This window comes from Odontomachus brunneus, unplaced genomic scaffold, assembly GCF_010583005.1.
Source record: "Odontomachus brunneus isolate Ranch 3 - 2012 unplaced genomic scaffold, Obru_v1 Obru_scaffold_144, whole genome shotgun sequence".
NCBI classification, from domain to species: Eukaryota; Metazoa; Arthropoda; class Insecta; order Hymenoptera; family Formicidae; genus Odontomachus; species Odontomachus brunneus.
Genome location: NW_022639594.1, coordinates 487,473 through 502,417, shown reverse-complemented (window position 1 = coordinate 502,417; position 14,945 = coordinate 487,473). Strand labels below are relative to the sequence as shown.

Below are 14,945 nucleotides of genomic sequence, written 5' to 3'. Positions count from 1 at the left end.
CCCCCAGCTGCTCGCGGCCGTGCGCTCGTTAACCCACATCAGCGGAATGTGAAGCGCGTAATTTCTCTTCTTCCGTCATTAAAGGGGAGTTTTAAGTCGCAACGAGCGGAGCCCAGACCCGCTTTGAGTTTCGCGATTAGCTTTAATCGCCCGCTAATCGAACCGACGGCGGCCGTGGCCGGCGCAACTTCCGTTCGATCATTGCGGTTGCGATCGGTTAATGACGGCATCGATTATTCGCGGAGCATGTGCTTACGACTCGCCACCGGATCACGCGACTGTACACGGCGATCGTTGCGCAAATAGCCGTGTCGGGCGAAGGGAAGGAACGCGATCGAAGGACGAAGCGACACGCGCTCGAGGCGAGCTTCCTCTCGTCGTAATCGCGAACTCTCGGTGCTTGCGTAATGCAAGCAGGAGAGAAAAAGTAGATCATTTTTGTTAGTGCCTTACGCGCGCTGCTATGGCTTTCTTGCAATTTACGTAAACATGATATAGTGTGACAAGGTTATCCATATATAGAGAGAATAATTTATTGAATCAAATAAATGTCTCTTTGGAATAGTTCAAACAAATTATTTAATTGACACAACAAAAATATTTCCTTGAAATTAAGCCGCAAATAAATATTTTTGTTGTCAAACTAAATTTTGTTCGATCAATAAAAAAATTCGTTTGAACTATTCCAAAGAAGTGTTTATTTGATTCAACTAAATCATTCTGTGTATGCATGGAAAAAAAGTTATGTCAACCAGAAAATAGTAAAATATAGTATAGCTTTTATTTCTTCAGTAACCAATTCTTGATTACGTTGACCTACGCATCATTCATTAGCATTGCGATTTGTAACCTGAAAAATATATTTTTGAGGCAACAAATCGGTAGAATCAGCGCAACCAGGAATTAATTCTTGAAGCCACGAGAAAAGCTGTCATATTTTACTTTTTTTGTTGATACAACTATTTTTTTCCATGTAGACAACACGTAACATAAACGTCATCCAGTTTACAGGCATTTCGATATCGCGAGAACAGCATATCGAAGAGCCAACACTCGCACGCTCGTAACGCGGCGCGCACGTCGTGTGTAGTGTGTGCAGTCGATATTTTTATTGGTCTCCTAAGAACAAGGCAATCCGCGCTGCCGAACTCGTGCTACGTCGTCGTCAAGGTGGCCTCGAAGTAGTCCAAATATTACGGCTGAAAACAGCGGGAGCGCGCGAGGTTCTTCGTATGTGTGCTCGGTTCTTAAACCCGGCATCGAAGTCACTAAGCTCGGCAAGGACCGCAAAGACAATATTATTTCGGGGAAGTTCCCACGATGTTGCCTCCGCTTAGCCCCGGAGCTGTGCCGAACGAACGAACGAACGAACGAACGGAGTGAACTCGCGAGCGCGCGTACGTTCCTCTTGATTTTTCGCGCCGGAATCGCTGGAGGATATGTTCCTCCGTTAATGGAGAAACACTGTTTTCGATTGTTAAAATTGCACCGCCGTTGGTTGCCACGTCACGCGTTTACCACCCGCCTTTCCCGCGCCTCCTTCGAGCCGGCCCGCTCTCCGCCTCGGATACGTGCTTCGCGGTCTTTCAACGGCAGAGGATGGACTGATTTACTAAATAAACACGGGCTTTATTACATGCATGTTGTGTCCGGACGGGATGTTATTTCCGACACGAGAGTCGCGTCGAAAAAATATCGCGCGCGTTGCGGAGCTCCGCCGATAATGCGCTACTCGATCCAAGAGATGTGATGCGCGCGTCTCTTCGGACGAACTCGAATTTTCTCCGAGAAACAATTGCGCATCTGTCATTCACTGTCGCACAATATCTCAGCTCGTCGTGAAATATTTGCGCGCGTCGATTTATTTAATTGCTCATTTTCAGATTATTTTTCTTTTTTTATCGGCACGGCGTCGCCGATATTCACGCGCGTTTAATCAAAATTCGTACAAACGTAGTGTTTTAACGTAAAAGGATACGTAAACTCGATACCATTACGGTGATTACTCTCGGTGTAATGCCGGAGTGAATATCTATTTATAGTGTTTCTCTTAAAAAAAAAGATCTGTCGAGTTAAAAACTCGGCGAGTTTTGTAGCCCGGATTTCCGTCGCGTAAATACCATTCATTTCGCTCTCTGAACGATTATTTCAATATTTGATAAATTACTTTAACAAACGCCACATCGCGCGTACTTATGCCCTGTGAATAAATGAAATGGTTCGCGCATTATTCACATTGCATCGTAAAAAGCATTAAAATATGTAAGAGATATATCAGAAGGGGAGACGGAGAAGGCTTTATCTACCTTCTTTATCTTTCTTGTTTTCTCCACTCCCTCTCTCTCTCTCTCTCTCTCTCTCTCTCTCTCTCTCTCTTTAATCCCCTTTATCCACCCGACATATCATTTCTAATAAATAATCGAACCTGGTTAAAATTCGCGTGATTCGCCGGCGAGTGTTCGCGAAGCAGAGAAGGGTGACTCATTCGCCGTGATATTCGCGCGGACGTTGAACTTGACGGATAACGGCGACGGTGGGGCGGCGGCGAATATTCGCGGAGGAATCCATAACACGTTATCGATCATAAAAATTGTACGCGCATTGTTCGTGTGGCGCGGTCACGATCGGAGGGGGTGAAGAGAGCAGGAAGAAATGTCCGTCCGGATCGAAAGACGCAGGTGGCGAAAGAGGATGAGGCCGAGGACGAAGGATGCGACGTGACGTATATAAAACAGATTTAACGCGCTGTGCAAAGCGATTTACGCCGTCGTCGGAAGCGTCGCGACGAAATCCGCCCGCAAAATAATCACGTACGGCCGTTAAATATTTCAGATCACCCCTGACCGCGGACATAGCTCGAGTGAGTGGCGTGCATGCCGCGTGCATCATTCATGTACAACACATGCAATACTTGGGGCGTTTATAATCCCGGCCGGCACGGAGAGCTTTAGTGGAGGGAGAGAGAGAGAGAGAATGTTCAGTAATGCGGCCCATTACTTACACACGCTGCGTGATCATATCGTCTCTCGTATTCGACGACGACCGGCCGGTTGTAGGAAGGAAGCCGTTACGTAAATACGAATCGGTCTTGCGTTTCTTTCGTAACGATCCGCGGATTCCGACGCGTTCCTTTAATAAACGCGCGAGAGATTGTTTCGCGGAATCTCTCGTCGTCGCCGGCATTCTGCGAAGATTAATTTGATGCACGAAGTGAAGCCGAGGAAAAATCCACGCTTGCAGATTTGTTATTTAACGATCAGAGTAAGGAAGGGGGGAGATAAGTTGAGTGACGGAGCTGAGATCAGACGTAAGAGAGAAGTCGCGGGAACGTTTCGACTGTTGTCTGAGTCCTCTAATGAATATAAGAAAATTGTTATAATTGTTAGAAAAGATGCTCTTTGCAAACAAGAAAATAATCGGGACTACAGAGCCACATAGAAAAAATTCGCTAGAATTAAAATAATATAATAATAATTAATTATTATAATAATAATAATTAATATAATAATAATTAATTATTTAATAATAATTAAATTAATAGAAAAAATTTTGCAACGAAATTGTAGTCATTTTTGTTAGCAACTATTCCAATAAAATAATGTTAGTAACAATATAAATATGATATAGTCATCCCAGTAATACTATAGTAGCATTTGTTACACAAAAACCATGTGTAAAACTGTCTTAAAGTAAAGAAAATTTGTTGCACAAACTGTGTAATCGAGTCAGATCAATAATCCGACAAAAGTGGGTTTTCGCGCGGAGAAAATGTTACAATCTTTTATGATTCTATAGCGTAAGAATAGACTACCCGTAAGGTTTATCTTGCTAAGGGACATAGCAAATTTTTCAATAGCCATTTCAGTTCCTGAAATATAAATTGTACGCGTATGAGATGAAGAGATAATAAATCACGGTCGATCTGTTCCTCGGTTAGAAAATTCTATCGCAATTTTTGCCACGAAACTCTCCCCAGTGTAACTGTAACTTCGCTGTGCAATTAACAGTCACAAAATACCGATCACTTTTCTCTCAGTGCACCGGCGATTTTTCGTCTTTCGGCGCGGAAAGGGATCCCTTCGGCTGAGCCATCCATCAAACGGTGAGAATTCATTCTCGCGAACGTTACACGCATACGTTACGATACATGCATGCATCACGAGTGCGCGAGATGCACGTTACTCGCGAACCCTACGGTCTACAAGGGAGAACACTTAAGAGAGCCGAGGTGCGACCGCATCCCCAGAATCCCACCGCAAAGTCCGGGCGGACGCTTCTCGCGAGGGTGGAATCGCGACGGCACGGTCGGAGGATGTCGTCCGAGAGCTTTTCTACGTTCCCCCGGGGCATCGCGGCATTATTGGATCGTCGCTCGTCCGCGATTCCATCGGCGTGCACGTGATTATTCTCCGCGGTTCCCTCTCGGTTTTCCGGTGGGACGACAATAACGGCGGCAGCGACGGCGGTAACGGAGAATTCCGCGGAACGCCGATTTCGCGCGGGCATCAATTAACGGGCCGGCGTTAAATGAGCGAAATATTTCGAGGTGGGGTAGGTGATCGCAATGGGTAGGCCGCAGTGTGCGTGGCTGCGCTCGCGATGGACGCGATCCCGGCGGAACTTTTCAGCGCGAAGGGTTTAATAAAAACATTATTAACTTCGATATCGCAACCGCTAGACATCGTGCAGTTGCCGCGATAGAAGGTAGAGGGGAAAGAGAAAGCGAGAGCGAGAGAGAGAGAGAGAGAGAGAGGAAGAGAGAAAGTAAACGGAGGGAATATTACATTCTGATTTTAACATACTTTCCGTACTTTTAGCGTAGATACCATATCGCAACTTAAAACGTCCCTTTTATCCGCTATCTCACCGCGGCGTGCGCTAATATAATCCAATACTTGGCTCCGACTTTCCTCCCGGAGTTCTTAATTGCGAATCGGGCTAATGAAGACAGCGGAGAAGCGTTAATCGCTGCCACTTTATATATACATATATATATATATATACACACAGTATATAAATTTATCTTAATATAAACTTTAGGGCGTAAAGAGAGTCGGGAACGTATCGACTTAATGATTAACGTAACCGCATTATCTTCGCCCGTGATAACGTGCAAAATTCGCGAATGACGCACAATAATGATGTAACGTGATCTGAAAGTTAAGTCAGGAAGAATCGACTACACCTCGTCAGGGGGAATTCAAATCGCGGTCGTAAGACGCATCGTATGATATCGAATTATATTTCAGACAGACCATCAAACGACTTGGGAACGGAGTTTTTCAAATGCAAAAAGGCCGCGACTTTTCCATCGGCGAGTCAACCGGAAATTTTTCCAAGTCGAGAGAAAAAGACAGAAAGAAAGAGAGAGAGACAGAAAGAAAGAGAGAGCTGGCTGGCAGTTTCCAAGTTCCCCGGCCAGTCCCGGAACTTATTTATCTTCGGTTTTAACGGGAGCGAGGGCGCAAGTCAGTCAGGGCATTATTAGGAAATCCGCGGCTTCTTCGCTGACGATTTACGGCGATATTCCTTGCGAGCGGAGTTAACTCGGCAGTTAGCGCGGACTACCCGCCAAAAAGTTCCGCCGAGCTCGGACGGAGTTGATGAAGAGGGCGGGGAAACGTTGGTCGAAGCCACCTACCTACCTACCTACCTACGCGACAGTTTGCTTATTTAAGCTTAGCTTAAGCAAAGCTCCCGGGCTACCGCGGAATGAGCGAAGGAGCCCGGCTCGAGGGAGATAGCTCGACGACGCCGACGACGGTCACGACAAGGACGAGGAGCGCGAGCCGCAGCGTGTGCGAATTGGAAGATCAAACTTCCGATTTGCCGATACCGTCGCAATCTTGCGCGTTTGCGCGTGTATGTGTTCGCATACGTGGGACGTATGCACGTGCGGCGCCCGCGCGACGGCTCAATGACGGAGATGTAAGCCGAACCTCCTACAAATTGCGAGTACATAACGTCCGACCATCACGGCGCGTATCGATTTTAATAGCCGCTCGCTTGCGCCGCAGACGCCTTTCACTCGCTCGGCTACATCGAATAAATTAACGCGCCTGCACGGACGGGGACGTTCCCGTCGGCATTAGTCGGAGTTAACTGAGGTTTAAACGATCCTCTGTCTCCCCCCCCCCCTCCTCCTCGAAGAGACGGAGGACCGCTCAATTAATTATTAGAGGGTAATCGAGAAAATTCGCGCGCGGCTCTTGCGGCCAAAATGAAGCCCCGATGAAGTCTATAGAGGCGCTTCACAACCCCTGTGTATCTACACGGAGAGAATATACGAGTTTTCTTTTTTCTCATGTATAATTTTTTCTCGCGATTTTATTATGCTTCCAGCAATGTAGGACAATAGACTGTCAGTAAGGTATGTTTCATTACTGAGAAAAAAAAATAAAAGACATTTATTCGGTGGACACTCTAATAATATATTTACTTGAATTTAAATGTTTTTTTTATTTAAATAGAATAAGCAACTGTTTAACTGGAAAGTTAAGCTTTTCAGAAAATGTATATTTTCTTGGTTGAAAAATCTGTTATATTAGTAAAAGTAAATATGTTATTATATATAGTACTCATCGCATAAATATTTTTTCTCTCAATATGAAGAGCAGAGTAAATTTTGTTGGGGAATAAAATTTTTTAATGGTACATTTTCTAAAATTGAATAGTATATTTTCTAATATTGAGTAGTATATTTTCTAAAATTGAAAGTATAGTAGATATATATGAAATAAAAGAATATCCGAAACCTCGATTCTACCTTCGACCTAATATTCTATTTAACACTTGAATATTCTATTTAATTCTATTTTATTTTGAAACTGATATCAATCTCTTTTAGTTGATTTAGCTTCCTGGTTTTGCTGAGAGACCTTCTTTAGAATAGAACAAGTGACATTTTGTGCGTTTTCTGTCATTTAAAGCGGCCAAGTGGGACCATTACTAACTTTCATAGTAACTGTTACCATAAAAATTCTCTCCGTGTATTATAAACAATTCTTAGCGACGCGTTTCTTAAGCAAGACCCCCATTATTATCCCTCAATTGCACCCGAGAATCACCCCGAGCTCGGTGAAGTTGGGCCGATGCCACCTCGAGATAAGAGATCAAATTTTCGCAGTGTCGCGCCGCGGCAGACGCGGAAACGCCCGGTATCGACATCGCTTCCGCGGCATTCTTCGCCAGGTAGCCGTCGAGCGACAGTCACGGCGGACAAAAGAAGCGGGTGAGCGGGACGGGCCGCGATCTTGGAAAATTCTCTTCTCTTTTTATTGGCTTACTTCGTGCTTTGCGCTTTCAGCGTCGACTGTAATCTCCCGACGGTGAATTCAAGGAGAAGCCGCCGCGACGACGTGCGCGAGCTGAAAAAGGGCCGTGAGAGGGTGAGAGAGAGAGAGCGTTGTATGGCGGGTAGGTAGGTAGATAGGTAGCTAGGTATGTAGGTAGGTCGACGGTGTTGCTTTCCAGCGCAGCCACACGGCTACCCTTAGCCCTTCCGTGAGCCTTTGACGCCGTGTATTTCCGCGTCGCGCTACGGCCGCGCTCATAGCGTCGCTATTTCTTCCTGACGTAAGATGGGATTTGCCGTATTCAGCGATAGGATAGGCGCCTTTCATTCCTTCCTTTTTTCCTGTCCAAGCACCCGCCTGCTCGCCGCCCGGCTCCCATTCTCCAGACCGACCAACCGAGCGACCGACCGTCCCCGCAACCGACGACGAAACCCCACAAGGGAATTTACCGTCTGTGTTTTCATCTCGCGCTGCTACTACCACTACTACTATTCGTACGCGCAAAATCTCGTAATTCTCTTTTTCATTAGGCCTACCACCTTGCACTTTCCGACGCGTCATCCCGCACGGAAACCGCGCGGTTGCTCGTCAACGTCGCGCGCGGCGACACTTTCTCTCGTTTTAATCTCGTTAACGCGTCAGAAGATATTTAGAGAATATAGGAACGCAGTCGTCGGAGGAGCAAGTAGAATACCGGAGAATCATTTTCTACGCGCTCTGCCGCGCTATCATCCTGCGTGCGTACGTGCGTGCATTAACCAATAAACGGCTCGCGGATTTAACGACCGCGCCGGTATATCAGACGACGACAGGCCCGTACGATCTTTTTTTATACGATTTTTTTTATACACACTGTCGTTTCTCCTGAGCGGGCACTAAAGGAGAGTGACGCGTATAAAACCGATGGATATTAGCGGCGCATCACACGCGCGTTGAGTTATGCGTTCCTCCTCCTTCTCCTGTCCTTAGTAAAAAAAAAAGAAGCGCAGAAGCGGGATGTATAAAAAAAGAAGAGAGAGAGAAAAGGCCGGGGGACTATTTGTACAGGCTGTCCCGCATAACGACGGGCTCGCCTTAACGCTCGTAACGTGCAGCTGCACGGCGAACGACTGTCCCGGAAAATACGAGCCGGGCGTGATACGACCTGTAACCGTGAAAGACGGGAAGAGAGCGAGAAGGGCAGGAGAGAGAGTAGAAGAAGAAGAAAAAGAAGAAAGAAAGTAAGGAAGGAAGGAAGGAAGGAAGGAAGGAAGGAAGGAAGAAAGGAAGGAAGGAAGGAAAGAAGGAAGGGTGACCCTCTGTCGAAGACGGGGAATTTGGCGGAGGCGGAATCGCGAAGGACAAGCGACGGGTTCATATATTCATGTATTCATACCGCTCGTTACACGTGTGGCAACATTTCGTTGTCGCGGAAATGACTCGTGATAAATAATCCCGTGCGCGGTGGCGCGATCTCGAGGGCGCGATCGGTAAGTTCCTCTTCCTTCCTCGCGATGATTCATTCGATTCGTCGCGTCCGGAGGTGGTAATTACACGCGCCTTGTCGCGCATCGGAATGTCTAACGAAGGATGCTCGGCAGGAAGAGCCGGATAAGAGCGACGTCGCTGATAATTCCGTGCGCGCGCGCCCATGCGAAGCTACTTGCTCGTTTACTTGCTTGCTTGCTTGCTCACTTACGCAACGTCTGTCAAACGTCTGTCGAGAAGTGGCAAGGCTCCCCGATGACAATCGCGCTAACCGCGGCGATGTGACCGCGATCATACCGATTTGCGCGTCACGGTCGTTATTTCACCCGCGCTCAGTCGGCGTGTTAAATGGCAAAATCCGAGTTCCGCGAGATCGCTCCCTCAACCATGGCCAGAGACAAAGGTTAGGCAGAGCGAAGGGGAGGCCGAGAGAAAATCCGGCTGGTGTCTCGCACAGCCGGCCACGCTCTCTCAAGCACCATGAAATTGTGCATAAGTTAATTAACGGGCGTATTGCGCAAGGAACCGAGACGAGGACGAGAAAAGTATGCCTAATGGCACGGCTAATAATCGTTTCGCGTGCACGCGAAATGCGACGCGAGCGATGGCCCCGGCACGTTTTCGCACGTGTAATAGCGGCGAGCGAGATATACTCGACGTTAATAGACCGACAGTTTCGATCGCGCGATAATATGCAGTCGAAGACGCGGACGACGACGCGCAATAACACGTCTCGCTAATTGACGCGCGCGAAAGCACGCGTCTCCGCGATTTACGGCGGACTAATCAGCCGGCTGTAACGGCTGTTAGCTGTTAAGCGCGGAACGGAAATGCCGATCGCGAGTCGTCACGAGGGAGATTACGTTACTCCGCGGTTTTCTTGCGTGGTTATCGATATCACGCTCCTAACAGGAAATCCACTCTGGCGCAATTAGCATTTGCAACTGCTGCCGAGTCTGAGCTTTGACAGTTCGTCGACATTCAGCTGCTCACGCCGTTAAATACTCAAACGACCTTGTCGACATTAATGCCGCCATTGTCACTCGTAATCAAGATTAGAACACTCATTTCATTAACCGGATGCGGATTTTCGAATTACGCATGCATATTACTTCTCTCTCTCTCATTCCATTTCCTTCCCCTCTCTTATCTCGCGACTTACGCTGCTCGATAATGCAACGAACAGGTTGCGATTATCTGTTTACAAACTGTTTGGAAGTCCATTTACCCCATCCTAATTATCGTAATTATTATAATTAATATATATATAGCACATGTTCGTGTAGTGTAGAAGAATAATAATTATTATAATTAATGAATGCGCATTCGTTCGTATTCATTAATCATGACGCTCGTCAAACGACATGCGCATTCTTTCGACCAGCGGTCAGAATTAGAGCGCTTTTCGTGTCAAGGAGAATGGCTATTATTAAGCCGTAGTTCCGGAAGAATTGTAGAACTTCGATTATCGAAAAACGTCTCGCTCGATTGATTTCCAGCGCGATTTCGCGACGGCGTTTCGCGAAGGCAATGAGCTCGTTCGCTCGCTCTCTCTTTCTCTCTCTCTCTCTCTCTCTCTCTCTCTCTCTCTCTCTCTCTGTCGTGCGGGCGTGCACGATTATGGTGTAATGTGCTCCATTTAGGAGAATCGCCGGGGAGAGATCCCTCGTAAGCTGAGCGGCCAAATGTCTTTATCCCGTAAGTATAATGCTAAACCTTTACGCGGGAACCATGTATATAATTATCAAGTACTCTAATACTCTACTTGTGAATTCAATTCGATTAGCTCGTCTTGGATTAATGAATTTGCATGTATCCGCGAGCGTCAAACACACGTGACGAATGTGTGCCTCGCACATGAACAGCAATTAGAATCATGTATTCAGTGTGTCTTTCGTCCGCATTCGAATTCAGCCGAACGTACGTTCAAATCTCGTTTATGCACACTCAGCTCGCGGATGTTTCACCATCGACACGAGAAGGGCGATGCAATGATCTTGACCTTAAACCCACACATCGTGAACGCGCGCGCGCGAATATAATGCACGAGAAATTCGTGTCGCCGCGCGAAAGCGTCAAGAAATGTCGGCCGTTGATTGAATGTGGCGGCTGAGGGAGAAACGCGTGAGTAAAAACGCGGGCGAATAGCTGAAAATTTGTAGTATCTATCGATCTACTGATGGTATCGATAGTAAGGCGAGACTGAGTGTACACCTCTTGCTAGTAGACCGACACTATCTATCAAGATTCGGTGTCGCGTGTGCCTCTGACGCGTGTTATGTTATCTATCTATCTATCTATCTCTCTCTAATCTCAGCGTATTTCTAATTCCCGACTGATAAATCTACCGATCTTCCGATTCTATCGCTAACCAAGCATAATACTAACTGCGGACAGTATATACCGAAAACTGAGAAGATTATTCCCAAATAACTCACAATACGATCGCACATCGCTATTGCTGACACTTCCGATACTTATTTACGCGTAAGACTCACTTTTGATGGAGAAAATACGCGTAAAACAGCGATGTCAATCGCGATGTGTTAGTGGCAGCTACTCGGCATAAGAAGACCGAAGATGCCCGCGCAATTGCTCACAACGTCGACAATTCGCACCACGAACGTTATGGCGCACCTACAACGACGCGCCCCTTCCTTCCCCTCTCTCTCTCTCTAGCTCACAGACCGACATTACTACTCGAGATTCGGCGTCGTGCATAACTCAACTCTCTCTCTCGTTACTTTATCTCTTTCCCTCTCGCCCTCTGATCATCCTGCATTTCTAATTCCCGAATGATAAATCGGACAATCGTCCAATTCTGTTACTGAGAGAATCGATGGTGATAACAAGTGCAGGATATGCCGACACGCACTGAGAGAAAAAAATAGTTGGAATAACTATAATCTCACTATATTTTATAGTTCGTTTTGGCCTCAAACATATATTTATAGTTCATCTAAATATGAAGATATAGTAGAATGAACACAGATTTATAGATTTATATCTTATTATTCTATATATATGGTAAAGCGCTTTTTGGGAATATAGTTACATGTACCTATATTTGCCAAATATTCCAATTGTATTGACTATATAAAATAGTTAATTTCTCTTACCATTTAATATTTGCTATCTTACTATATTTTTTATTTCAAATAATTATAATTCTTGGTAAAAATTTTACACGGGTCAGTTATACCATGCTTATATTGTAAATATTACAAATATTATGGTAACATTTACTATAAAAATTATATTCCTAACTACAATCTTTTTACTATGCTATTATAGTTCCAAATATCATACATTTTTCTCTCAGTGCGACACGTCGCGACAAGCACCGGTTGCATGTCGAAAAATGAGAAGATTGTTCTCAAATTACGTACTCACCATACGTCCAGACGATCGTACATCGCTATTACGGACATTCCTGATACTTGGTTGCGCGCGAGGGCAACTTTTGACGGAGGAAAGACGCGTAAAACGCAGAGCGATGTTGATCGATGTGTTCCTGGCGGCTGCTCGTCGCAAAAGAAAGATGGCCGCGCCGAAAGTTCGTACGAACACGCGCGCGGCACGACGTCGCCGCTCTCTTACAAAGACGCCACCTGCACTCTCATGTCCGCACTGCTTCACCATTCGATAGATCGATCTATTCGATGGATCAGTAGTTACTAAGACTTAGTATTTTCGACTAACCATACTCGTTTCTAGTTACGCGTTTGGCATTTCTGTTAATTACTCCAGAGAGCGGAGACATGCCGCGCGGACATTTTCAGTCTTTTTATGCCGTGCAGTCGCCATTGACACATCGATAGATATCGCTCCGCGTTTTACACATTCTTCGTCTGTCGAAAGTGAGTCTCGCGTGAGAATAAGTGTCGGAATAGCGACGTGCAATCGCTGGGACTTGACGTAAGTACGTTATTATATTAGGAATTACTTCGGCGTATTTTCGTATCATACATCATTACCTCCTTTAAGAAGTCTTACTCTAGTTAAATAAATCTATCTACCTAAATTTATTTGTAGGCAACCGGTGGTTGTCGCGACATATTTATTATCAGTGACTCAAGTTGTAATAGATTGTCGAATTTATTAATTGGGGATTAGAAATGCGGTCGTAATTACAGAATTATTCGTGGAATTAAGTATATATTAAGTATGTATGACATACGGCATAATTAAAGCAACTTTACGGCAACTTTCAAAAACTAAATGAAGCATTTTTTGCGTGCCGATTATATATGTGTATAAAAACTGACTTAATTATTACAAAAAAAAAAAACTACTGACATGTTCTTGTTCGACAGGTTAGATATACGTCATACGTCAAACACAATGTTGACCAAGAAAACCCGGTTTTGCTAGTCGAACATTGTTGAAAGGTCACGAGTTAACTCTCGTGTTTTGTACGAAAATACACGTTGAATTAATTGCTAGGTATGCTTAATAACGATTATTGCTGCACAGCATAACACGCTTTAAAAAAATACTGAAGTACTTTGAAACATTTTACTATAAATTCAACATCGAATTCCAATTTTATTTGAATATCTATATTAAAAAAAAATAATTGAAAACGATGATTAAATAAAAAAATCAGTCAACGATATATTAATAATTGCAGAAGTATTTATTATTATATTATTAATATTATTAATAATATGGGCTCGAGTTGAAATTTTAGTATAAATTATTATTGAATTTTGCAAGCAAAAAATAGACCTACATTCCAGTTGATCAAGTTTTTACTTTAGTAATAGTTTAGATGAAATTGAATGCCATTAATTTTTTGCCATTAAAAAATTTACTTTAATAAGACAGATCAATCTCACATTACCAGAAATATAATAAAACTGAAAAGAATTTATGTGAAAAATAACCATGATATTCTCTCCAAGCATATTAACACTGTAAATTCCGTAGAATTTGAAGGATCAATGTTGCATTTCAAAATATAATACAATACAGATTATTGTTGATCTTTCATGTTACAAACAATTTACCGTTATTTTTAAAGATAATATTTGTAAAACGTTCTCCATTAGATCTTCAAGTTTGACGGGATTTGCAAGATTAATATAGTACCAAAATTTCAGTACTCGAGGGATATCGCGATACTCAATCACAGAGGAATTAATTACAACCAGCGTACAGAACGATTTGTACTCCGCTCTGGTCTCCATGTTTAAAAGCTCAACTAATGTTTATTTAATCAATGATTACGTTGAACAAACACTGTTTTCCTTTCTCTGAACAAAGCGTGGAAAAGCGCACATAAATACACACACACGCGCTCCCCATTGATCATACGTTTGATTCGTGACACGCGATTAATTACGTCTCACGCGCGAATCAATGAGACGTGTCGGTATTAATAATCAGACGCTCCCCGCCGCTGACCACGGCTGACGTTGGACGTGTTAATTAGCGCGAGTCGATAAATAGAGGCGCGGCTCGTTTCGTTATACGTCGCGCTTATCGCGTACCCAGCGCTCGCCGCTACCTTCTCGAGGAAGAGAACACGTACACGGGGCAGCTTCGAGAGAGTATTTTAGCCAGCTCGCTCTGACTATCGCGGTGTTCGCCCACGACGACGACGACGACGACTCTCTTTGCAGTTCCGGATAGTAATTCCCGCACTCTCTTCTCGCAAGTTTCTCAGAGTATTTACTCATATCCCCCGGGGGGAAGTTTCAGACTCGTACTCGCGTCCGGGAGAAGGTCGGGTAGAAACAAACGAACGCTCCGAAAGGATAAGAACTTTCTTAATACCAGGTGTAGAAGTATGAAACCGGAATTTTTTTATACAAATAAGACGTCTGTTGTTCGAAAGTGATAAATAATACTTTATTCAAAATAATTTCCACTGTTTTGAACACATTTTTCCCACCTCTCTGGCAGTTTATGAATGCCGTGCCAAAAAAACTTTTCATCTTTTGAAGCGAACCAGTTATCTAGCCATTTTTCCACATTTTCATACGAATCGAAGCGTTGGTTAGCGAGAGCGTGTCCTAGCGATGCGAACAGGTGATAATCGGACGGAGCCAAGTCTGGAGAATAAGCCGCATGCGGTAGTAATTCCCAACTGAACGACTCGATCGTTTCCTTGACCCGTTTTGCTGTATGTGATGGGGCATTATCATGGAGCAAAATGACATTGTGTTGCCTTTTTGC

At 44.6% G+C, this 14,945-nt stretch overlaps 2 protein-coding genes across 12 annotated transcripts in view; one reads left to right on the top strand and one right to left on the bottom strand.

Annotated features, from left to right (window-relative positions):
• The window catches only part of LOC116850399 (nephrin-like), a 539,959-nt gene that overhangs the window by 339,504 nt on the left and 185,510 nt on the right, over positions 1–14,945 (bottom strand). Inside the window, exon 1 of one of the 10 annotated variants that reach the window (XM_032828644.1) lies at positions 12,156–12,282. The exons of 8 other annotated variants lie outside the window; for them this stretch is intronic. Coding sequence is in view for 1 of the 2 variants with exons in the window: in XM_032828636.1 (XP_032684527.1) it covers positions 12,152–12,158 (7 nt within the window). In the remaining variant the exon portion in view is untranslated. Of the gene's footprint in view, positions 1–12,151; positions 12,283–14,945 lie in introns of those variants that run through there. One more of the 10 variants, XM_032828636.1, reaches the window with a different exon arrangement.
• LOC116850400 (glucose dehydrogenase [FAD, quinone]-like) overlaps positions 1–14,945 on the top strand; it is a 174,698-nt gene that overhangs the window by 114,568 nt on the left and 45,185 nt on the right. Inside the window, exon 1 of one of the 2 annotated variants that reach the window (XM_032828648.1) lies at positions 12,554–12,680. The exons of the other annotated variant lie outside the window; for it this stretch is intronic. The gene's annotated coding sequence lies outside the window, so the exon portion shown is untranslated. Of the gene's footprint in view, positions 1–12,553; positions 12,681–14,945 lie in introns of those variants that run through there. 2 annotated transcript variants of the gene reach the window in all.